We start from the raw sequence: 24,584 nt of genomic DNA, 5'->3' as shown, positions 1-24,584 counted from the left end.
TTTTTTCCTGATTGCTCTTTACCCTACAGATCATCTTGCTGCCTTTTGGCAAGTGCATAATGCCATTTTCACGTTTCTGCTGAGCTTTGAAATGAATAGTAAGTCTCCATGGTTGCAGAAGCAATGCGTAGATTCTAGCAGCTAAAGCTGTCTTTAGTAGGCAATTTGGCTTTCCTTTCTAGGAAAAACAGACTTTACAAAAATAACGCATTTCGGATAGTTCCCTTCCGTGCCTTCTGCTCCCACACTGCCTGTGCACTGAGAGAGCAGGTCAGGAGGACTGCTGCTAGCAACAGCAGGCACAGGCAGCTGCCACTGTGACCCTACCTAACCCTTCTCCTGTAGACTCCATCTCCTCAAGGCTGGCTTCAAAAATCAGATCCGGCCTTCAGGAATTTTCCTTGAGAGGAAAATGCAACAGGAAGATAATTACAGGGGAGAAACAAAATTGCCTGGAGCTGTTAGCAGAGCACAAATAATGGGTTAGCATAGCTGTTCTCTGGTCAGAAATGTGAGACTTGCTGTTGTACAGGACGGCCTCCATAGGGATTAAAAAGTGGTGAAGGTGCCTCCTGTTCTGTCCTTTCTTCCCAGCCTGGTGGTGTGGAGGCAGCGGTCACGCTCCTCTTCATTTACAGGCTTCACAGCACAGGATAACCTCAAGGCAGCCTCAGTGCCTATTGTAGCATTAGTTTTAAAGCACTGCAGCTATCAACACACTGCGTTCAGTGCAGGGGAGAGCTGCTCCTGCTGGCTTTGCCATTTTGGAAAACACATTTTACATACGGAATGTCACACTAGTCGCCTGCAATGCTGGTGCTACCGCACTCATTTCACTGTTCTGCTTTTTACTTCACTTATAACCACCAGTCTTTGATTCTGGGCTCACAAGTTGCAAACTCTGATGGTACCAGGAACTCTCATCTGTAATCTGCCCACCAGGGATGATCCTAAAGGGCCTGAAAAAACATTTCTGGAGCAATATAATTGCAGTATGTCATGCAACTTGATGCATTTATAAAGGTGATGTAAAATTGATACCACTGTGGGAGCCTATGTGAAACTTTTAGTGGTTTGTTGGTTTAAAATAAATAGGTGTCAAGATCACAGCTGTATGTAACGTTCTTGCTATGCTGTTCTCTCAACACAGGGGCACTTTAATCCATTTTTTCCTTAGCCATCCCATGGGTTGGGGTGACTTATGAGCGTGGGGGAGCAGTCCTTTCTTTGGCACAGTGGTTGTGCGTGTAGTTTGTGTGGTCTGCTCAGTGAGGCCCACGAAGCAGTTCCTGCTGCCCTCCTAAAATCTGCTGCCCAGATTTTGCTAATTGCTGTTTAGAGGAGGCAGAAGTCATCCCAGAGAAAGAGACGGTGAGGGGGAGATGGAGCATCTGGCAGGAGCTGCCCCAAAGTAGGCTAATGAATTATAAATCACAGCTGTCAGGTTGCATCGCAGTGTGCAGGAGCTGACGGTCTGTGTTGCACCACTCGGTCTCCGGTGCGCTGGCTTGCCGAAAGGTGCATTCAATATTTATGGGAAGTGCGGCAGAATCGGGATACAGTCAGGTCTGCTTCCTTCACAGCTCCCCTTGCTTTTGGTTGTGCATTTTGCTGATTTCTGAGTTGGGACTGATTAGAATACCTTTGCGACCTGGAATATGCTTTACCGAGAGTCACAGATAGAAGATTAAAGGGAATGGAAAAAAAGGGTACGGGGAGAAGGGGGGAGGCAGTGTATGTGTTTTAGAGCTTTTGTTATCTTCACTGAGCAAACTTCACCCTTGATTTTTCTGAGCTGACATGCTCCCATTCATCTGAAGAACTGTAAATGTTTGAGGATTAATCTAACAGTATTGGGACGATCAACTCTTTGACAGAACTCCTTCCCTCTGTAGCACTATTGAGAATGGCAGGGGAAAGCCTGGTATTTGTGTTTTGTGCATGCTGACTTTCTCCAGGCAGTTGTAGTGTTATGGAGGGCTCGTGAAGAGGGCAGCAATCAACTTTCACACACACCTGAACAAGGAGAAATGAAACTGTGTCTTCAAGCCTGGAAATAAGAGATTTAACAGTCCTACTTAACCTGTGTACTCATAAATATGAGTACCCAGTGAGCATACTGCGATTACTGATAGAGCTGCTGGTAAAACGCACCTTTAGGATGTTACCAGCAAGTGATCTGAGGGCCCTTGAACAGATAACTTGTTGCTGGTATCCTAACACATGGTAGGAGCTTTCTTTCCTGACCAAGTCTGTGGTATTGATTTAAAATGTAATATACCTTCTTAGCACAAGTCAATAGAAAGATGCAAAGGAAATTATATGCACTCTTTTAAGTAGTCTAACTAGAGCCTTCTAATTAAAATCTAATTACATGCAAGTAACATCCATCAGAAAACAGGCTGTGTTTACTTTTTCATCCCTAATGCACGTCAAAAAGACAAGAACTTGTTCTTCATCCTTTTCTTTTCCCAGCACATTCCATTACGTTGCTTGCTTGCTAGGTGATAACGTTGTTAGGAAATATTACTGAAAGTTATTTTCTTGAACAGGGAGGGCTTTCTAACATTCTTCTACAGAACACTGCCTAAAACCAGTCTCTGAGTATGACAGAAGAATCCCCAGTTGTGAAGATTCATTTTTTCTTTGTTTGTTTTAAACACATGAGCTTGTCTATTTAGGAAGTGGTACATTTCAGCACAGTGCGGTAGCACGGGGATGTGTGTCTGCACCTCCTTTGGCCCAATGTTGTGCTTTCACAGGTATTTTTGTTAGCAGCCTGTATTTATATCAGCACTGCTGCCTCTCGTGTGCCAATGTTTCTGTGGCTGCTTAGTGACCTAGCTGGTGAACAGAACTGGCTGAAAGTTGAGTTGTCTCTGCTATATTCCCTAGGCAGCACTCTACCTCTGGCTGCTGTCAGTGACCGTAGAATGTTATTCCGACACTCAGAAGTTACAGAAATTAACCATCCCACTGGGTTACTCCTAGACTATGGTCTGGTAGTGTGGTTTTACTGTGAATACTGCTGACTTTGGAATAAAACTTTTTTGATGGTTCCCCTGACTATGTAAGTGGGGCAGCCATGTGCTGCTTTATTGTTAAGAGCAAAACAAAAAAGTAGCAGTCTTAATTGCAGGGAGGGAAACAAAGAGAAAACAAATCTTTCTTCTATCCCCAAATGCAGCCTACATCCCTTTTTCTAGTGTCATCCATGCCCTGTAATCCTGCACAGAGAGAGGGAAGTGATTCCATTTATATTGCATTTTCATTTTGTGTATTGCTTTCAGAACTCAACACCTCCCTTGTGGCAGTCGTAAACTATTGTAAAGCTGGAACAACATACCCAGTATGACTTTCTCCTCTTTTGTCTTTGCAGATACCCTCCGCTATTACATCACCTGTAGTGCTGGATACCCCAACCCTTTCCAGCAGGTCAGTGGAAGCACCCACCCTCCCTCCCTTCATCCCTTCTCAGCGTGCTGCTCCTCGCAGGGCATGGGTTAAACGCTTCTGATGCCAGCATGCAGCAAATTGCAAGGTGCTAGCTGTAGGAAACACTCCACCTGTTGGTAAAGCTTTGGTAGCTACTTTCCAGTTGCACAGATGATTTAGTGAGCATTTTTTTTCCACCTTCATCACTGCCTGCATAGCCTCGGGTCCACGATGCCCTCTTACAGAGGCCTGTATGTGTTGTGGTGAGGGGCATGGCTTTGTTCACGGTATCTCTGTTTACATGGTGCACTTCTAAGAGAAGCAACATGGAGACAGAGCGCCCATAATTATTGCCAGGGTGGGAAACTACAGGCTTCCTGCTTTGAATCTCTTCTTATGGGTTCTTTTAGATTAAACACTGGCAACACTCCACTCCCAAACTGCAGCCACTTCAGTGGGTGGGGGAGTGATTCTCACATATGCCTTCTTAAATCCCTTGGATGTTGGGGGGTTTGTATCCTGAAGTATAAACGTGAGTCATTATTCTTTTGTGTGGGGGCTGAGGAACGGCACCTGGGCCCATCCCAAACTTTGTCTTGTGTATCAGAGGCCAGAAGGAACCCACACCACCCACTGTTCCGCAGACACCAGCTGCTTCACAGTTTATATTTAGGATTTTTTAAATCCTGTCTTCCTCTGTTTGCAAGGGTGGGGGAAGACCACTTCAGTCTGTGCACTGTTGCCATCAGTTGCATTTCTGGTTGTTCAGTGTAGTCTCTGACATGCTATAGCATGTGAAATTCCCATGGATGCTTTAATGGGGCGTGAAGGCTGCACCCCAATGTAAACATCTTCCAGTATTAACATTAACTTTTTCTCAGCCATCTGGTTTAGTAGAAAAATCCAGCTGTGTGCCGTGGTGAGAACATGAGCGCTTTGTGTCTTGTCTATTCTCCTTCCTGTCTCTCTTGGCACTGGCCACAGCTCTGCGTTTGTGTTTTGTGCTTGCCCTTCCTACAGGTTGGTAAAAGTAGAACTTAACCCTATTGGAACTGAACCCATGTCAGTTGAGACATCCTTAGCTTATACCACTCATACAGGTGCTTCAGTATTTGGGAGCAAGACGTAACTCTTAACTCCCAGGAGTTCTGTTGGTCCATGAGTTGCTAAAACACTGCATGTTTTGTGTTGAGCAGAAGCTGTCAGGAAGTCACAAGGCTCTGGTGGAAATGCAAGATGATGTTATGGAGCTCGTGAGGTCAGCAAGCAGAGAGCACCCCACCTCCAAGGTAACTGCTCCCCCTCTGCTTCCCTTCCATGAGTACAAAGCCTGAGATCAGCTTCTGTAAAACCCTTTCCTTTCAATAATTGCCGGCTTGTTGCTTACAGGAGTATCTTATGCGGATCCAGGAGGTCTTAAATACAACAGAGATCAACTTGCAGCAACTGACAGCTTTAGTAGACTGTCGGAGTCTGCACTTGGTGAGTACTCAGTAACTGGGCCTGCCCTAAGAAAGCACAAAGAGGGGTGTAGAGCCTATGAGCATGCTGATTATTTTGGAATTTCAAACCTCTGGTGTGCCAAAACAGTTTATAACAGCTTTACTGATTGACTTCTGCAGAAAGGAAAACGGGATTTTGGAGCAAGCTAGCTTTCTATTTTTGTGTTTAAAGATCAGGGTAGGAAACTGGATAATATGCCTTTATACATCTACAAGCTGCAGCCATAAGGCTTCAGGAACTGCCAGCTTGTTTCCATAGCTCATAGCTTATTGCCTTTCCCATGAAATGCCTTATAGCTGCAGTAAAGCATGATTGAACTGTTGCCCTAGCTGCATCTGTGAAGACAGAGAAATAGATAGTCCGTGCTTGTGTTCACAGGCAAAGGGACTGAGTGAAGGACCTGAGAGGCTTATTGAAAAATGTGGTGTCTTAAGTTGGGTACATAAGTTTGTCTTGGCTTTTTTTTTCTTTCTTTTAATCTCTTACTGTGTGGGGCTTAAAAAACTGCTATGCCTATATCTGATTTGGGCTTTGTGAGGGAAAATAAAGGTTAGATAAATTATGAAAAACTCTTGAGGACCCTGAAATTAAAATAGAAATATGGTCTGCAAAAGGAACTATGAACTCTTAACTTATTTCAGAGAACATAGTCCAGGGGGAGGGCTTTTGAATTAGAATTCAATGTTAACTCTCTAGTGATCAGGAAACTCTGCTCATTTTTTCTCCCCAGGATTACGTCCAGGCTTTGACGGGCTTTTGCTATGACGGAGTGGAAGGCCTCATCTACCTGGTTCTCTTCTCCTTTGTCACAGCCCTCATGTTCAGTTCCATTGTGTGCAGTGTCCCACACACTTGGCAGCAAAAGAGGTATAGAGAGGGTTTAGATCCTGTAGTGTTGTAGAGCTCTTTCCTAATGAAGACTGGCTATTGGATTTGTGCCCGTGAGCATCTGGAGCTCTTTCCCATATGATCCCAGGAGTGTGAGGCCTTTTAAGCACAGGTCCAACAGAAAAAAAAACCTGCTGGCTTTGCTCTGGTTGTGGTTAATATTTACATCTGAACCTTATTGCACTAGAACATTATGTGTGCAAATTATTCAGTACGCTGCAGGACTATGAGTCAAATCAGAGATGAATGTTGATAGCTGTAGAGAAAGGTAATGCTTGAACAATGTGCCATCTCTTACAGTACCTATTCTCTTGTGTTGCTTTGAGTCATTTGTTCTAATATGGGGAAGAGAACTGGAATGAGAAGCAGTCCACACATGCCTTTCTTGTCTTTGCTAACACTGGGGCAACTGACTTACATAGCTAATAGAAACTGGAAACAGTCTTGTTTGCAATAGCATGGGCAGATGAGGTGCTTGCACACTGGCGGCACTCATGCAACAGCAGAGTTGTTTGGCACTAATGTTAATGACGGCAAGCAGGCTGATCAGGAAGTCTTGAACAAACCTTCCCAGGGTCTCATTGACTCACTGCAGCACCACATGCAGCTACTGAAATAGCTTTGATGTTTCCGTTCTTGTAGAAAAGCAGTAGGCTGTGCAGCAAATTCTCTTCTGTGGTCCTGAAACATGATTTTTGTGGTCTAAGCCTGAAAGCAAGGTTCAAAGTAAAATGGAACATCCTGAACAATGGGAGGAAGCCAGAGCCCACAGGCCTGCAGTGCCCACAGAGAAAGCCTTGGGAAATGCGTCAGAATAGCGCATAAGAAAATGGCTGGTTTCTTTACCTCTTCCACATGCAGCTGTAGAAGCATTTTCAGGAGGAGAATGGTAGTCTGCCTGTTCAAAGGAGCAAGGTTTATGCAGTGTTATCTCTTGTGCTGCCTTCCATGTGAGCTGCTGCCCATATTGCGATCCCCAGCAGGCTCAGGCTGCTGCTGTGAACTGAAAGATTCCCTCTTGCTTTCTCTGGAGCACCATTTCTTCCTCTAGTTCCCTCGGGGAGGTGATGGATGTCATACTTTATTGCCTGTAAGAGAATGTGCAGGCTTCAATTCCCTGCATAAATCTTCAGTGCCACCTTGTGGTACAGAAACTGCAAGCGATACTTGGGATGCTACAGCTATGGCCATGTTGTCTCCTGCAAGCAGCAAAGCATTTCCTATGGAATGTTTTACTACCTTTTTTCAGCATCACTAAAACATATTTCAAATCTTGAAACTTCATCCCCTAATTAGGGAGATAAAATAATAGTATATTATACATAATAAGGAAAGGAGAATAATATGGGAAGGCGGGGGGGGAAGGAACCAGCTGACAAACAGCTCTGCTCTGTATTAAAATTGATTTAAATTCCTGGCCTTTTTGAGAGAACAAAGGCTCTAGAAGCAAATGTTGCAACTTACTACATGTAGAGGTTTGTGGGGTTTTGTTAGAAGCTGAAGCATTCACTGTGTAACTGTAACGGAAGTTTAGAGAAGTCTCCAGAGACTTATCCTTAAAAGCTCTGTGGATATTGCTACAAGGAATGGAAGGACACAGACTGCAGCTCTGAAGGTTGCTTTGAGTGATGCATGCCACTATATCTTCACTTCCTCTTTTACATATATTTTTTTCCACTATTTGCTGTGTATTTTGGGATGCGTGTCCATCCTTCCGTTATATGGCTGGGCAGTTGCAGAGCTGTGCTGTCTGCCAAGCCCTGAGAGAAGACCATAGGGAGAGTGTTGTAGGGGATCGTGCAGCCGAAAAGTCCAGATGGTATCTGTGGGAGGTCTGAGTCACAGTGGTGTAGGCTGTGTTTGACACTGCCGCCCTGAGGCATCCCAAATGGGTATAAATGTGGAGGTGTGGAAGATGGTTGGGAGGTTCCTAGGATTGCCATGGTTTCCTGCAAACCCCACATGTGGGGTAATTGTAGGGTTCTAGGAGGAACTTTTTTTCCTTCTTGCAGAAGCTCAGATGATGATGGGGAAGAAGAATCAGCTGCTCAGGGGAGCAGACAGACACACGATAATCTTTACAGAGTGCACATGCCCAGCCTCTATAGCTGTGGGAGTAGTTATGGCAGTGAGACCAGCATTCCAGCAGCAGCACACACAGTCAGCAATGCTCCCGTCACAGAGTACATGTGAGTATCCTGACAAAAAGGCCATATTGCAACTTGCCCAAGCTGCTTCACTCAGATTTTGTCGTTGCTAAGCGCTGCGAGGCTGGTGCTTTCAACCAGGCATTGGAGGTGGTAAGGGATTCTGTCTGAAATGTCAAAAGGCATGTTTCCCGATTAGCATCTGCTGGGAGAAGGGGATTGCTTAAAAGTACTGCAGTAGAAAGGGGTTTATTAGGCAGCATGCTCAAAAACATGAATCACTTTGTACTGTGGGATTTAGACATCTGCCTACAGAGAAAAAAAAATAAAAAATAGTAGTATTGTCCAGGCTCCTTATTGCACAATCTGATCCCCTGAAGACTAAACTCTTCAGATAGAGCAGTTTTGCGAGAAGATTTTAAGCCTCCTGAGACACTGAGAGCCACAACAAAACCTGCAGGCTCTTTCCTTCCCAGTAATTGCAGCCAGCTCTGACATTTGTTTGAGTCTGGAGCTACCTAGTTCAGGTGGGACCTTCAGAGCTTTCTCCACAAGAGCTGAACTCTGATCACACTGACTCCCTTCGGGGCCCGTCTCTTTTGGGCTGCCACATCGTTTTCTTCCCCTTAGGCTTTGTCCTTATTTTATCTCCATTTCTACAGCACGGCAGTTCTGACTCTGCAGAGAGGCAGATTTTTCACAGGAACCTATTTTTAAATCATTTGACATGATTCAGTGTGGGCTGTTCCGAGTGTAAAGATAGTGCTTAATCTGAGGAAAATAATGCTAGTTTTATGTCCTTAACTGAAAAAGGGGATCCACTTGGCCTGTAAGAAAAGCTTTGAGGGAGACAGTAGTTCTGGGGGGATGTATACTCTGTCAGAGACCTTCCCCAGAGAAGTGTGGCACGTACCCCCATTACCATGTGTGTCTTCCTTTCCTAGGAGCCAGAATGCAAATTTCCAGAACCCCCGTTGTGAGAATACCCCGCTCATTGGCCGGGAGTCCCCACCTCCCTCAGTAAGTCTCTCTTTACTGCTCCTCTCTGCTTCAGCAACTTTGGGGAATACACATTTACCACTCCTGTATACTCTCAAGGGAGCTGGTTGTGTAGCCAAGCACAGGATCTGGCCCATAAATGGCAGCACTTTGAATAGACGAGCCGTGTCTCACCTGCCATGGAGAACAAAGCTCAACTCTGCTACTTTTGACATTGCACATAAAAATAATAAAACTAAATCTGTTAACACTGTAATCCTATGGGCCCAGTCCTGCCACCACTGAAATGCATGAGTGTCTTGGTGGGTGACTTCAGCAGGATGATTCACTTGCATGCAGTATTCTTGCTATCTGTGGCACTGGTTCCTCAAGTTTACAAAGAAGTTTGTTAAAGCAGTAAATTCAGAGTTATTGCTGAACCTCTCTCCTTAATCTGCCCTAAAGAGACAGTAGGATGAAATTTGTATTTTTTTGTTGCTGTTGAGATTTTTTTTTTAAATCCTTGTTTCACAACTCTTTTACTTTCTTTAGAATCTCTTTTTGTATTTAATTTCCTATGGAGGGGAAAAAAAAAAAGAAAAAAAAAAAAACACTTTCATGGAAGGTTTTGATATTTGGAGTGGCCTGGTAGCCATTTCGGTGTGCTGGATAAAACATGGGCATGCCTTCATGTATGTGTAAGAACTAGATGAATCTTGCCCTCCTTCACTGGATCCTGTGAACCTTACGCCAGAACCTGGAGAACATGCCATCGCAGTGCTCGTTAACTTGGTGGTGTGATTACAGAGGATGAGTAGTAGCATGTTTAATCAGCAGCCAGTCTTCAGGTATAGGTAAAGAAAATACACTCAGTGGTGCACGATTCAAAGTCATGGGGAGGATGTTGAAGGATGGAGTAGGAACTGTGGTGGGAAGGGGGACATCACATTCATGTTTTCACTTCAAAATGACCAGTTCATCTCACCGTAGAGAGAGAGGAAAACTGGAAGGTTGCCAGGTTTCTTGCAACCTTCTTAGAAATACAGATGGTTTTTCCCAATCCCTGGTATTGTGAACCACAACCTCTGGTAGCATTATCTGCTCTCAGCAACGCGACAGTCCACGGGAGGAGCTGACGTGCCGCACACAGTACAGTATGGCAAGAGCTTGCTTTTCCACTGCCATTTCCTGCCTCTAGACCTGCCAAGGCATATGTTCGTTCAGTGTCTGTAGGCCAAGGTCCTGCCTCCCCTTCCCCTACAGCTCTCGTGCTTCTGAAAAAGCACGCTCCTTTCCACGGGGGCTGCAGTTACGCAAGACATTTCTTGGTTCTTCTGTAGCTGTTTGCATTAATACCCTAAAGGGGGATCCAAGTCCTGGTGCCTTTAGGCTGGCGTCTGAGAAGAGTTTTATTTTTTGAGATTTACGAGATTTATTTTTTTTTCCAGAGGAACTTGACTTGACAGCCAGCAATACGATCTGTAGGGAAGTGTAGGAGCTGGAGGAGGAGAGAGCATCACTGCTCCTATAGACAAGGGGAGCTTCTGCCTAGGTGAAGCAAGGAATGGACTGTAACATCAATGTCTTTTCTGGAGGGATGTGCTGATAGTAAATGGGCAGTGAAGAGAAGGCAAATACTGTTTGCTACCCTGTTGTACAGACAGGCAGCAGGGGACAGGGGGATTTTCTGTTTTATTGTTATTTGGTTGTTTTTTTTTTGTGTTTGTTTTTGCTCTTTTTTTTTTTTTTTGGTTTGGTTTTCTATTCACAGCTCTCCACAGTAGATTTCTGAGGCTGTATGGAAGCAGAAGAACTTGCAGGACCTGTTTGTAGCAAATTATCAGTTAGAAGGAGAGCGATAAAAAGAGAGTATTAATGTGCATGTCCCTGCCTCCTTCTGGGAGGGAGGAGGAGGGGGTTAACCATCTCAGCAGGGTATGCCCAGTGTGTGGACAGAGCTGATATATTCCATTTAGCTTCTTTCTGAGAACAGATGGTGAAAACTAAGATGTGATGATCCTGCTGCATTGTTTGTCCGTTACTTTTCCTGGCTTTTTGTTTGTTTGTTTGTTTTTCCCTCCTCTCATTCCTTCTGTTTTCTCCTTCTTGCCACAGGGCTATCCCCTTAGGGTTGTAGAGACCACCTTGTCACCGACACGCACCACAGCGTTTCACTTGCTTGCACTGTGTTTTTCATGCACGTTGAGGCTGCACTCTCTTTTTCTCTCTTTCTTGCGTCATCACAGTTGTATTTGGCTGCCATGGACAGTAGCAGCCATATGAGCTGGCAGCTTAAGCCCTCGGACAGTGCACGGACATACTGGTAACAGCGCCCGCAAATGGAACAGGTACTGGAAAAAAAGGTCCTTCTTGCTCAACCCCTTCTCCACTCCCAACCACTCCTGTCATCCCTGCACTGTTTATCCCAGGCCAGTGCCTTTTATTTCTTCACATTCCTTTCCTCTGCACCTCCCACCCCATTCCCTCCTGCCAAGGGTTAAAGTTTTTTAGTTGTGCTCTGGTGCAGACTCAAGGAACATTATTAACCTTGGAAGGGCTTCTAGTGCACAATGTGATGGTTGGAGAGGCCCGTGCCTCCTAAAGGCTAGCTCACGGCTGCTTTAAATCAGAGCCCACGCTGGAGAACAGCTTGAACACTTAGTAATGAGCACTGCTTAAATGTACAAATAACATTGCACTTCAAATGCAGCACAGAAGTTCTCCCATCCCAAGAAGCCATTTTCTAGTAAGAACCAATCTAGCAGCTTTTCAGTCAGGACAGGGTGTCTTATTCAACTTTTTGGCATCCCCTGAGCCCTGCTGCTGTCCTCTTTGTATTGACTGGTCATAACAGCATGTGCCCACAACCACAGATACGTATCTGCCACATGCTTTAAGTTCCTCAGTAGGATTTTTGATCTGTTGAAAAATCCTAGCTGGTAATGGTGGCCTGTCCTAAAGAGTTGTTTCAATGCCTGTTAGATCTGTGTGCAGCTCCTCCTTTTATCCTCGCATTTAAAGTCAGAAAGGAGTAAGTTTTAAAAAAAAATAATCCTGAAGGGTCCAGACACGAGCACTAAGATCTATTTCATTCTGTTTCCAAACCTTTTTACTGTTTTGTTTGATCTGTGTGTGTCCAAATCATTCCATCCATCTCCCATCGGCTCTGAACAGGGCCCTCTTAGCATCATTTCACCGTCTGAATTCCCAACGTGCTGCTGTTGCTGGTGTTCTCCGAGGTAGCCAGTGTGTCCTCCCTCACGGTGGTCTATGAGAAAGCCACGTGCAGACAGAGAAGAGCAGCTGGTCTGCCCTAGGCCTTGTAGTTTTTAGCTTGGTTGAATACAGGTATAATTACAACACCCATGCAACTCACCTGGTATAAAGGGAGCCACAGCCACAGCTGGAAGGTGTTGGTTCCAGTTGGAATAAAGGCCTGCTGCTTTTGGCCCATGCAGCCAAAGGCCCGTATCTTACAGTCTGTTCCCAGAAAGACACGTCCATAAAGCTGCTGTTCCTCCATTTCTGCTGTTCATGTTGGGACTTAGCCTCGCATTGGGTTCCTTTCTGTCATGCTGCTGCTTGGTCTGCCTTCTTGCTGCCTCGTGCCATTTGTCTGCCTGCCTTGTGATGTGCTGGGAGTTTTGCTGTCTGAGTTGGGTGTCTTGGTGCCTTCTCCCATGGTGCATGAACACAAACTTGCCTTGAAGCATGGTGCTAGCACCCATGAAAGGGTCACAACTTTCTGAAGTCTTGTAAAGACTGCTCTTGGGCTTGTGGTGTCTTGTGCTTTCTGGTTCCTGCAGGTGCTATCGTAGCAAAGGTAGAAAACTGCTTATGGGTCTATCAAATAAAATATTGTCTGGGGGGAAAAAAATCTAGTCTTCATTCTGGATTTGAGATACCCTCTGGGCTGGAACATGACCTCATTTCGGTCTTCACTGTCTTCTGTTTACCTAAAGTCACACCCAGAGTTTAATGTGGCTGTCTGCAGGGCTAAGAAAAAGCCATCGCATTCTTTCCAAGACTTTAAAAACAAACAAAACAAACAGAAGCTCTGTTCTTTTGACTTGGAAAACTTAAGTCCCTTTGAATTCAGAACCCACTGGCTGGAATTGGCTGTTTCCCTCCACGTTGTACCTCCCATACATAATGATACCAAACCCTGTGTGTTTACTGTGCTGTAGCTATTTGAGAGGTGGATCAGCTTTTAAGAACTTGACTCCAGAAGCTTTGGTCTTTATTGGCTTACCTGAACAGCTCTGGCAGGAAATCAAAGTCAGGGTAGCCAAAGAGAGATGTATGTGTTTTTTTAACCACAAACAGTAAATGGTTTTTACTTGGAGTCACGGTTTCACGTGGTAAGTGATCTTCCAGCATAGCTCAGTTAGCAGTGAAGTATTCATGATCTGCACAGTTCACAGGACTTGGTAGAATTTATGATCTCTACAATTAACTGATTATTCTCATTAATTTGTATTAGCTTTTGCAACCAGTGATGCTTTTGCAACCAGTGATACTTTTGATACTTTTGTATGCAGGCTACATGTATTAAGCACCTAACTTTTATGTGCTGGCAAATTATGCCTATCAAAGTTTTTATGCCCTCAACAAGGCTAAATGTGAAGGAGAGACTCTTTCTTTTAAGAAATGCAAAAATAAACTTGCGTGCAATCAGCTGTGTTTGTCCTAGCTGACTGGTAAGTGACTGAGAGGTGTGTTGTGTGGAATAACACGAGATACCTGGAGACGTGGCAAGAAGGCTGTTAGGTGCTCAGCTCGGGGGAGCTAACAGCGTGGTGAAGGTCCTGTCATCCGTGATGAGTTTAGAAAGGTACAAGAGGGCATATAGGCACCTGGGCACTGAGTACTGGAAGAATCAATGCACTGTGCACGTTCTTTATCCTTCTATGAAAGCTCCTCTTTAAAGGAAACTAAATGCAACGGTGTACCTTATGGCTGTGTCAGGCACTGTATCCAGGTTACCTCCAAGCAGGGACCAAGACCTCCTGAGCTCTGAATTGTTGTGCTCAGGCTTAGAAGTCATTCTTTAGATTTTTATTTTTTTAAAGGAACTGAAGTCTAAAGTTATTTTAACTGTGGATAATACATTTTGATTTCATATCCATGTGACTGGCAAGTTTGTGCTGATACATCTTCATCTATTGGCCTGTCCGGACGTAGGGATCTGTGTATTCCACAGTATCTTTCCCTTGCTTCCCAGCAGAGGACTGAAGGACTTGGGTGAGAGACTGCCAACAGCATATGGAGCAAAACATTCATGCAGTGAACCTAACTCAGTGACAAAAGATTCAGTGCATGCTTGTAGAGCTGTGCTGCTCATGAAGGGTGTGCAGAAGTGTTAGCTCTCTGCTTCCAGTTTTCAACCATACTTTTCATGGTCATTAAAATTATACTTTAACAGAAGGAGTAACTGGTTCAAACTGTAATGGGAAAAGGTGCAAAAATCCTGCGTTAAGGAGAGAACATCAGCCCTAACTCTGACTATTGAGTCTTGATTTGTTCTTTGTGGTGGATTGCAGGTAGGTTTGAATGTAAAATGCTCTCTGCTTGACTGTCCAAATCTCGTAATCTTGATTACTTTGTTTCAGTGACTCTTAAACAATCGCATGTTTTTGGTTTTTTTCTTGGAGGAGGAAGGAGCAAATTCTTTTCAACTTCTCCCTCCACAATGAGTGTACTTTGTACATCATTGAAATGCAGTTCATCAATTGGCCTTCCTTGATTTGTAATGTTCTAAAGAAAGTTGATGCTGCAGATTGTGTGCTGAATCTATGATTTGTCTAGCAAGATGCACAATGACCTTCCATGATCCTTGATTTTTTTTTCTAAGTACTTCTTAAAAAAGCTTAGCAACTGCAAGTTCTGTGTTCATACTCATCTCCTCTGACACTTCACATATAGAATACAAATGGAAAATGAGCAATCAAATGCCTTCTAAGACCCTCTTTTTAGCATGATGCTTGGCTGGTAATTTCAGCATGATGCTATCTGAAATGTGTCCTACTTATCATGAGAAAGCTCTTTGACTTCTAAGCCTCTTTGAGCCTGTTGGGTTAGTCCCATATGTTTTAATAATGCCCTAAGCTTCATTTCTGAAACAGCAATCATACTTCATAAACTGTATAGAATATACAGTTCAACTGTCTCAGCTTGGTATTTTCTACTTTTTCTTTCTCAGTGGCAAAAAAATACATCTGAAAAAGAGAAAGAACGTATGTACCCTTTGTCTTCTAAATATAGATGCCATTTCTGGGCCAGAGTTTTATATTAAGATCCATTTTCTGCAGAAAGTTTTCCAATTATGGAAGACACTAAAAGTTGAGTGTGCAAATAAGCCTCAGGTGTCTTCATCTTGTGCTGGTAGGGTCAGCCCTGCTAAAGGAGCAGTCTCTCTCTTCTATTGTGCAGAGGTTCAGCCAGGTTTGGTCTTTGAAGGAAAACTGATTAAAATACCGTTAACTCTCTGAAAACCCCTTTGAATATCTGAGCTTTTGAGAGCCTAAGGATGCCTCATAATGTTCCTTCCCAGCACGCAAGATAAATCCTACCTCCTGGTGGGGAACTGCCTTTCAGTTGTCTCTTTGCCAGCTTAACTGGCTATTTCACGTGGTACAATTTTAAAGGTGATAAAAAGTCAGTATGCTGAAAAGCACTCTTGGGAAGTAAGACATGGATATTATAGAATTATTCAAGCTCTTGCTGGTATAAAAAGAGGAGAAAAATACCTGTCCTCATTGCTTGGTAGTTAGTATCATGGTAGCAGAATCCCAGAAGCAGTAGCATGGTCATGATGAAGGCATTGAACACATTGGCATAAAAAGACAAAGACTTTTGTTCTTACTGCAGTGTGTGATTTGCATGCTTTTCAGCTCAGTAGTCAAAACTGAATGGCGTATGTTCCCCTTGTAGTTTCTGGGAGCTGTTTTGGATTACCTTGCTTGGAATAAAAAAAGAAGAAAACAACCCCCAAACCAAAGGCACCTCTCATCTTTGTGAATTTCTTTTCTCACCCCCAGGCTGGAGTCTTGTCTACCACTGCGTGGTACTCAGGCTGGATCCCAAGCCATTGGTGGATAATTAACCATCTGATAACCGTTAGCTAATTTCGTCTTGTGGGATGGCAGCCTGTTGCCGTTCTGGCGGGGGTCTCTTCTTTCTCAGGCATAAATTGCTCACAAAGATTCATTCTTCCACACTTTTCTTTCAAACTGTCCATCTGCGACACATGCAGTCTTCTGATGCCCTCGTTGCAGTAAAATGCAATGAACTTTATTTCCATTTCCTTTTCAACCTCCTTTTTCTGGCAACCTGACTAATTGAGGACAAAGGTATGTGCTGGGTTTTTACATCTGCATCATTTCCATTTCCCTCTCTTCTCCCAAGTGAAATATGGCATAATTTGACTCAATGACTGTTGGATTTCCTTCTCCATCGAGAGCTTGGTTAAATCATTAGCCCATCTGCACTGACCTGGCCAGCAACCTTGCAACAGGCTTGACAGTGTGTTCCTCAGACTTGGCTACTCAACGATTTGTGCAAATTTCCTTGTCAGACCAAGCCAGCAGCTCCTTGATATGCAGTAAATACAGACCATTTTATGCTGGGAGGCGGTCGTAGTCTGTCGTTCCGTGTTTACATTAGTCATTATGACTGACTTTTCTGTTCTGTTGTTTGTGTTTTGTTTTCTTTTCTTGTCTTCCTCCAGTACACTTCCAGCATGAGAGCCAAATACCTCGCCACCAACCAACCTCGTCCAGATGCTGGCAGCGTGCATTAAAATGAAAAAGCTAAAGCAAAAAAAAAAAAAAAAAAAGGCAAAAAACAAAAACAAAACAACAAGAAAACCCACATGTGCAGTCAGACAAAACAATGTGCCAACTGCTGTGCCCCTGTGCTGTCCTCGAAGAACCATCCTGCTGTTCTGCCCAAAATCCAGTGCAGCTCCTGTTTCTCCAGCCCAGACCACCCCTCCAACCTGGTACCTGCCTACTGGAGTGGAAGCCCCTTTTGAATTTAAGCCTTCACTTTGCTGTACCTGATGTGCGAGAGAGAGCAAGCACGTGCAGGCAAGCAACCAAGAGGTTACCATCCTGTCCTGGATTCCAGCTGCCTGGGGCCAGCTTTAACAGAGTAGCCCAATAGAAAACTTTGGTGAATATCTTCTGCCCCCATTTTTTTTCCCCTTCTGTTCCTCAGAGGGATGCGGTGAAAGATGGTGGTAGATTTTCTTACTTCTGCAGTGGGATCAGCAGAGCTGCTCAGTCTGTCAAACACTGAAGAGGCAGAGTTTCAGTGTCTGCAACTAGCGAACAACGAGGGGAAGCTGAGCCAATGCACAATACAGCAGCCTGGGGGGAGTCCTCTGGTCCAGCGCCCTGTGTGAGGGAGGTGGGAAACCCCTGCCTCTTGGTGTCACTGTATATCCACTGTAATCTGTGAGCCTGTGGCTCTTTTCTAGAGAAAACCACTCCACTAGCATGGTAACTTAAAAAAAAAAAAAAAAATCAATTAGAAAGTGCTGTTTTCTTTCCCACTCTATCTAGCATGTGAATTCTTCAGGAGGAGCAGGGGGTCACAGCACCACCTAAGTACCCTGTCCATTGCTCTGAACCTGACCTCTCTGCTCCACCAGGGAAGCCCAGGTACTTGCAGATGGCATTCTTGGTGCTGCTTTTATGAGGCCGACACACAGAACAAACAGGAGCCAGCCACCACCCACTTGGTGCCAAACTTTTCCAGGAAAAGACTTGTAAGACTTTATGGTTGTGTTTTTTTTTTGTGCTTTTTTTTTTTTCTTTGCACTAAAGAGTTTCAGCTCTCTGATATTAGGTCTTATGGGACAGTCAGCTTTCAAAAGCAAGAGGGACTGCAAGCACCAATGGATTTATAGCAAATGCAAACTCCCTGTAGGAGTGACCTGTGAACTCTGGTGGACTTTATTTTTCTTTTTTTTATTCTTTTTTTTTTTTTTTTAAATCAGTTTACAGCACAGGGTTGCTGAACTGGCACTGAAGAAAGTTTTTTGGAGCCTCAGTTCTAACAAACTCACAAAATCCTCAGTATATCTTCTGTGCTCCGGAATCAGAAACACAAATGCCATCATTTGGGCATTTGGAGAACATTGTAACTGTCGAAACATATTTTTTTCTATTTGTTTTTGTTTTTCAAGGCACATTGCTAACCACTATCTGACCACATTCAGGCACATGTAGGCATTTTTCTAGGCATGAGCTAGAACAAGGCTTGCAAAGGGGCAGCTGGGTGCCTGCAAAGGGCAACATCCTCCATTGGTGCTGTACTTTCCACTGAAGAGCAGTGCTCCAAAGGACACTGACCACTTCCTACTGGAAAAGCAGACTGCCTCTTGGGCAGCTAGTAGTACTGTAGAGTACTGGCCTTTCAGTAGGGAAACTATGATGTTCCTTCTTTTGTTGTTGTTTTTTGTTTTCATTTTTTAACCTCTGAGCAGCAGCATCTCAGTGTGGCTGCTGAGCATATTGAATAACTGGCAGAAGAAATAAAGTGGGAAATATCCCTCAAACTGGAGTTGAGCCATTGGCAGAGGCAGTTAATCTTCACGTCGGTGACGTTCAGGCTTGGTGTCCGTTTACCCCACGTTTGCTGTATGGGGCGCAAAATCTACCAATCTGCCTTTACTCAAGTCAGTTGCCTTCTTGCAGTGAGGTAAGGATTGCTCCTCGCAATGATGGTGTTTGCTCTCAAAGGGTACCAGCTCTGTGGAAAGCAAGCTTTGAGCTCCTCTGAAGAAGATAAACCACTAACAGAACAAAAAGCTGTAGGCCAGCTTGTACCACTCAAAGGAGTGAGGGAGAAAGGGAAGACAAGGCACCGCGCAGCCAGGAAGAGAAGGTTTGGGAGAAAACTTCACACTTCACCGTAAATCTGTGGAAGCAGGATTTTCTTGCTCAGGACTGACTAGGCCTTTCAGACACGTTTGATGGGCTTCACACTGAAACATACCTCGGTGTTATCAAATAACAAGGGCAGGGAAACACAGCCACAGGTTGTATGGAGGGATTTCTGTGGCTCTCGAGCGCCAGGTTTTCCACCCTGTCTTAAAGCCTACCAGAAGACCCCAGGCGTGCAAGCACGTGGCATGGTTAGCTTGCAGGGCCCAAAGTATGCAACTGCTATCCAGGGGGGACCGAACCTTCCCCTCGCTTTGATGAAAGAAGTAAGAGCCATACAATGCTTACGAAGAACAAATCGTTCTGCCGTCATCTGTCCCTGCAAGGGTGTGCCCAGATTGCTACTTCAGCTGTCACTTGTAAAGGAGTTGCCCTAAAATCTGTGCCCAGATCCTGCTCGTTGAAGGCAAGCGTTTTGAAGGCTGGAGGGTGTGGGGAACCCTGTGAGGACAGGTGCTTCTGTATACTGACATTGCTGTATACAGAAAGCATCCTGAATATGGATGTGGTTGCATTTTGGGAGGGGTTGGATCCAAATTGCCACAGTGGCGTTGTCTGTGCCAGCAGGGGCATGGGGAGCCCGTGCCTCCTGTTTGCAGCGCCTAACGCAGCAGCCACCTTGACCTGCTTCCTTCCAAGGCTTGGCGTAGTCACTCGTAACACCCAGAGCAGCTTCTGACAACGTTTGGGGCTTGCAGCAAGGCACGGATGTGGAGATATGTGCTCTGTGACTTCAAAATATAACTGGAAAGAATGTTATGGAGATGACATTTTGCTCTCTGGAGGCCAGCATAACATGACTGCAGTGTGAGCTGTGTACTTTTGTCCAGCCAGCACTTCCTTTACTTGACATGGATATTGCACTTTTGTAAAGCATCCTGGAACTCTGCTGCCCTGCTGCATGCTGTGCAGAGCGCTGGATAGGAAACACAGACAAACGGTTTGGTTTTGTTTTATTACTGTTGTTAGTACTTTTTCTTTTCCCTTTTTTCCTTTTTTTATTTTTACTGGAACCTTGAGCGACAGTGTGGCATTTCTGCAGGCTGGTCTGAGTGGATCTGCTGAAGAACAGATGGCCTTTGCCTATTCTTATGGCTGCGACGTAATCAGTCTCATCCATACGGTCACACTTTGTCTGAGGAGTGGACTTTGGAAAAGCCAAGATCTCCCAGACTCTGTGCCTCCCTCTCGGGTGAACAGCAGGTGCTATCTGGCGAAGACTCATCTGTTCTGGATGGCATTCATGGTTGAGGGAGTCCAAACTCTTCGAGCTATAGGAGGGTAAGCTGTAGAGACCTCTCTCTCTTCCATTGTGTGTCTTTGTTCTTAATGTGACAAAGCGCTGAGGCCGTATCGCTTGGCGTGTCCCAGCTGACCTTATCAGAACATGAATCGTGTTACTGGTCGCTATCAAAAAGGGTCCAGGAGTCAGGGGAGCTGAGATTGGCCTCTGGACACCTCACTGACTGCAACAGGGAAGGCGGCTTGTCCGGTCGAAGGTGACTGCATCGGTGAAGACACTTCATGTTACTTTTTCAGAAGCACAAATGTGGTCATTGGCTTGTCTGGTTGGCTTGGTTTATTTCCACTGCATCATCATGTGTGAATGACTTTTTCTTTTGGAACTGAGAACTCTTCCAAGCACACGAACATCTCCACAATGTGAAATGTAAATAGCATGTTGGACTCTTGCGTCCAGTGTTCAAGACTGCATTGTAATTGTAAAGGAAATCAAATCAAGACTTGGCTGTGAATTTCTTGTGCTGTCTTGGGAATATAACTGTAGTGTTTGTATCCTGTATGTACTATTAAACTGAGTTCATTTTATGTGCTGATAAAAGGGTTCAAGCTAAGATTTTTAGCGTGCATCCATGTACCCAAATGTGAAGGATGGAGTGCTCCCTTCCCCTCCTGTCCTTTTTTAAGTTCTCTCCATTTGATAGGTGTTAATTTTCCGTGTACAGTCATCTCAGCCAAGATGCAAGGATGTTCATTTGAGTGCTTTGAGGAGGACACAGTGCATGGGGATTTCAGTGATCCCAAGTCAGGATTTCCATAGCAGTTCCCTAAAAACTATGTAGTGTTCACATGAAAAGCTTGGCCTTTCTGAGAGTAAACAGCTTCTCGGGGGGGGCTGCTTAGCCATCGCTCGTGAGAGCTCTTGGTACTGCGGGGTGACAGCAGGCAGGAGTGTGTGGATACCTGTGCGAGCAAGGTACAGATACCCCTGTGGATAAACCCACGTTAACTTCTGGTCCCGCCTTCCACCAGCAGCTGAAATTGCGTGCTGAGCCCTTTGAAGAAGAGAGCAGTGTCTTGGCTTGTTGCTTAGAGCCACCCCACCTGATCGAGGCTTAGATTAGGTGGGTGGGTTTCTCCTTAGGTAGGGAGGGGTCTTTGAAGTACTTCCTACATAGGGACCAAGCCAGGGTCTTCCCCGGCAAACAAATCTGTTAGTAACTCACTGAACACCTCTGGGTGGGAGGGGAGAAGCCCTCCAGGCAGATACTAAGGAGTAGATCTAACACCTTGAGAGAGGGGACCCGACCAGGCTTAATCTGTACCTTTGGCCAGGTGGCTTCTTTCATCACCAACTACTCTCATTTTCCAGAAGTGATCTGTGTGCGTGCGATGGATGGCTTCTCTCTAGTCCTTCCAGGAGACCCAGCAGAAGCGTGGGATGTTTTGGTAGCAGTTCCTAGATGGCTAATGAGCGGGCCGTGCTTTTGGGGGGAACAGTGGGATCTCCTGCCGAGCCGTGATGGTGAGTGTGTTGCCCAGCTGGGAGAGAGAAGGGATGGGTCACCGGTGGCCCCGAGCTGCCGGGTGCTCACCCAGCCCCTGTGGCTGCGTGCGTGAACAAAGTGGAACATAAATTGATGTACAACCAGAAAGTTCAAAATACTCCTTTCCTAAAGAGGCTAACTGTAGCATGAAGCTCTAGGTGCTCTGATTTGATACCACATTGCTCCTCACTATGCAATTCCAAACTCCTTCCTTCCTCTTCCTCCTCTAATCTCCCACGAAGACTTCTCCAGTGGCCTCTGTGCAGGAGGGCACTGGGCTCCCAGAAAAGCTTCATTTCTTTCATCGTCCTCTGCGCTGGGGCCGGGTGCCCAGCTGCCACGTCGTGTGCCTCAGGTCCCTTGTTAACGGGAGGCCCCATGAGTTTCATTCACGTCATTCAGAGGGAAGTTGTTTTCTTTTTTTTTTCTTGGACACTGTGCACAGAAACCTAATGGTGAACATGTACCTGGCCTTTTTGTAACTTTTCTGTTTCGTTTTTTTTTTTTTCTTCTTAACCATAATGGTTGTATATCATACCACTTTATATACATATATAATATATAAATATATATAATTTTTTTTTAAAACTTTGAACCTGCTAGTTTCTTTGAAGAGTTCCTGCACTTACCCAAAATGTTTTTAAATTGTGAGGGTTAAAGAGGATTGAGCCCATTTTTGTATCTTTACTTTTAATTCTGTAGTTCTATTGATTGTAATGTAGCTATTTTTTACTGTAACTTTTTGGTTTGCAAATACTAAAAAAAGAAAAAAAAAAAAAAAAAAGAACTAAATGTAATTTCTGTGGTTTCTATTCAGCTTGGGTTTCATGTTTTAAAAATAAACAATATAAAACCACTGTTCCTATTTATTGATTCACATTCTTTCCCTAGTTCGTAAACCTGCCTGAATTTTTATTACCTCCCATATGTAGTGATACATCCATGGGCTAAGGACAGGAGGAAATAGCTCCATGAATTCTCATAGCTGCTAGGGAATTGAAAGAACGGGAGCATGAGCATCCTTTACTACAGAAATCGAAGCATTAGTGTCAGTCCTGCTAATGTTTTTGTGCCGTTAAGTCTGTGCAGGTGTATTGGCAGGGCTGCTTTCTCTGGTCGCAGCTCTCAGCCTAATCTGGTTGCTGTTAGAAATCAGAATTTGGCATTTCTGATTCGATTTGAACTCTGGGTTGTTGCAATCGAACCAGACACCTTCAAAACCAGCCCTCTGAAGAAAAAGGAGCTGTGCAGACGTTCCCTCCGGATAAGGTTGCACTAATCCTGCTTCAGAAACGAGCCCATCCGTAGTGTCTCTCTTGGTGTTTTCTGCCTGAGTCAGTCGAATGAAGGGACTCGTCTACATCCCAAATTACCTGGTGCTGCTGTAAGGACCAGGCTAACATCCCTGGATGTCACCACCATGTGGCACTGCTGGTCTGAGGGCCGGCTGCCTTCGGCCCCATGGCTGTGGGAGCCGCAGGCCCTGTGCACCCTTCTCTGTGCTGGTGTCCTGCCCTGCTCTGCTCCCCCAGATCGTACGTGGACTTATCCCACTCCCTTGGCGGGCCAGACTGGTGTGAGCGAGGGTTTCATTCTGTTAATTCTGTATTTCATTAAGCACCGTGTGTATTTAGACTGAAACCCACTCCCATGGTCACGAACCCATCAGTATGGTGCAGAAACACCGATGGCTTTTTGCTGCCCCTTTCACCCTCGTGTGAATCTCAGCAGAAACCAGTTTTCCTCCCCTCACTAATAATTGACAGACCAACCTCCCCCCTTATTTTTCCCCCTAATGGAGGAACCTGTGCCCTCCACCTGCACCCCCTGCCCTGAGCTGATTAAACCCGCTGTGAGGCACAGGGGGCTTGGAGCAGCCAAGGGAAGCCAACAGCATGAAGGAGAATAAAGCCCCCACCAGAGTCAGCACGTAAATATTTTACCAGGTTGACAGACTCCCACCAGGGATGGGAACATGTGAGGCCACCAGCCCAGTGACCTTTCCCAGTGCTTTCCAGCCGGCCGTGCCCGCAGCCGCAGGCTTCGCTCGCCCTCCTACACAGGTCCCTTCTCCCCCGGGAGCCGGGGTGAAATATGTGTTTGAATAAACCTCGCCTTCTGATCAGCCTTCAGTAGTGGGCCGTTAGATCTCCAACCTCTGAGATAAGGGAGGGAGGGGTGCCCCGGGGAGATGCTTTCAAAGATCTTTGTTACTGGCGTGTGCTGAGCTGTGCCGACAGGAGCGGTGCCTCCAGGAGGGGATGCTTGGCGGCTCTTCTGTGCTGGAAAGGCAGCACGCTGGTGGCTGTGTGTGCCTGCTGGGACCAGTTACATGCCTCTGTCCCTGGTCAGCGGCTGGGTGGTGACTCCTGCTGCCCACGGCAGTGTGTGTGCCGAGGCTGAGGCTGGATTTGCCCAATTTCTTCCATTAACCTCACCTGAGAGCTGGATCCGTGGTTCTCCTTCTGTTGGGTCCCACCAGAGCTGTGATTCTCACATTTCCCAGCCCAGTGAAAGCCAGTGAGCAGCCAAAATTGAACCTTGTCCTCTGCAATCCTCTCTGAAGCACGCCTGTCCCTGAGGACTGACCCCGTCACCCCTTTACGGATGCTCTCGGGAGCTCAGCGGCCTCCCCTTGCATGGCAGAGGATGCAAGGAGCAGAGCTGGGAGCCCACTGGGCCTGAACAGCTGAGAGCAAAGCCTAAATGGGGAGAAACAGATCTGTCTGACCGCATGGGGATGCTGAAGTCCTGTTCTTGGCAGCCAGAAGGGTTTGAAGCAGAGGCAGCCACAGGAAGGAGCAAGGGGAGAGGCGGCAGCTCCTGGGGGCTCTGCAGGGCTCCTCTGCAGCTTCGTGGGGCACAAACCGTGGAGCAGAGGCTGTGACCTCCCC

The 24,584-nt window shown here is 45.5% G+C and overlaps 1 protein-coding gene across 4 annotated transcripts in view; it reads left to right on the top strand.

Annotated features, from left to right (window-relative positions):
• The window catches only part of TTYH3 (tweety family member 3), a 78,235-nt gene extending 55,688 nt beyond the window's left edge, over positions 1 to 22,547 (top strand). Inside the window, exons 8-15 of one of the 4 annotated variants that reach the window (XM_072023647.1) lie at positions 3,380 to 3,435; positions 4,632 to 4,724; positions 4,825 to 4,917; positions 5,669 to 5,805; positions 7,839 to 8,015; positions 8,918 to 8,993; positions 11,198 to 11,299; positions 16,681 to 16,808. In XM_072023647.1, the coding sequence (XP_071879748.1) occupies positions 3,380 to 3,435; positions 4,632 to 4,724; positions 4,825 to 4,917; positions 5,669 to 5,805; positions 7,839 to 8,015; positions 8,918 to 8,993; positions 11,198 to 11,278 (713 nt within the window). In that variant the 3' untranslated portion in view covers positions 11,279 to 11,299; positions 16,681 to 16,808. Of the gene's footprint in view, positions 1 to 3,379; positions 3,436 to 4,631; positions 4,725 to 4,824; positions 4,918 to 5,668; positions 5,806 to 7,838; positions 8,016 to 8,917; positions 8,994 to 10,399; positions 10,430 to 11,197; positions 11,300 to 16,680 lie in introns of those variants that run through there. The other 3 variants (XM_027468991.3, XM_072023648.1, XM_072023649.1) reach the window with 3 other exon arrangements.
• The last annotated feature ends 2,037 nt before the right edge of the window (positions 22,548 to 24,584 follow it).

Source organism: Anas platyrhynchos, chromosome 15, assembly GCF_047663525.1.
Source record: "Anas platyrhynchos isolate ZD024472 breed Pekin duck chromosome 15, IASCAAS_PekinDuck_T2T, whole genome shotgun sequence".
Lineage (NCBI taxonomy): Eukaryota > Metazoa > Chordata > Aves > Anseriformes > Anatidae > Anas > Anas platyrhynchos.
The sequence above is the reverse complement of the archived record's forward strand: the minus strand, read 5'-3'. Positions and strand labels throughout refer to the sequence as shown.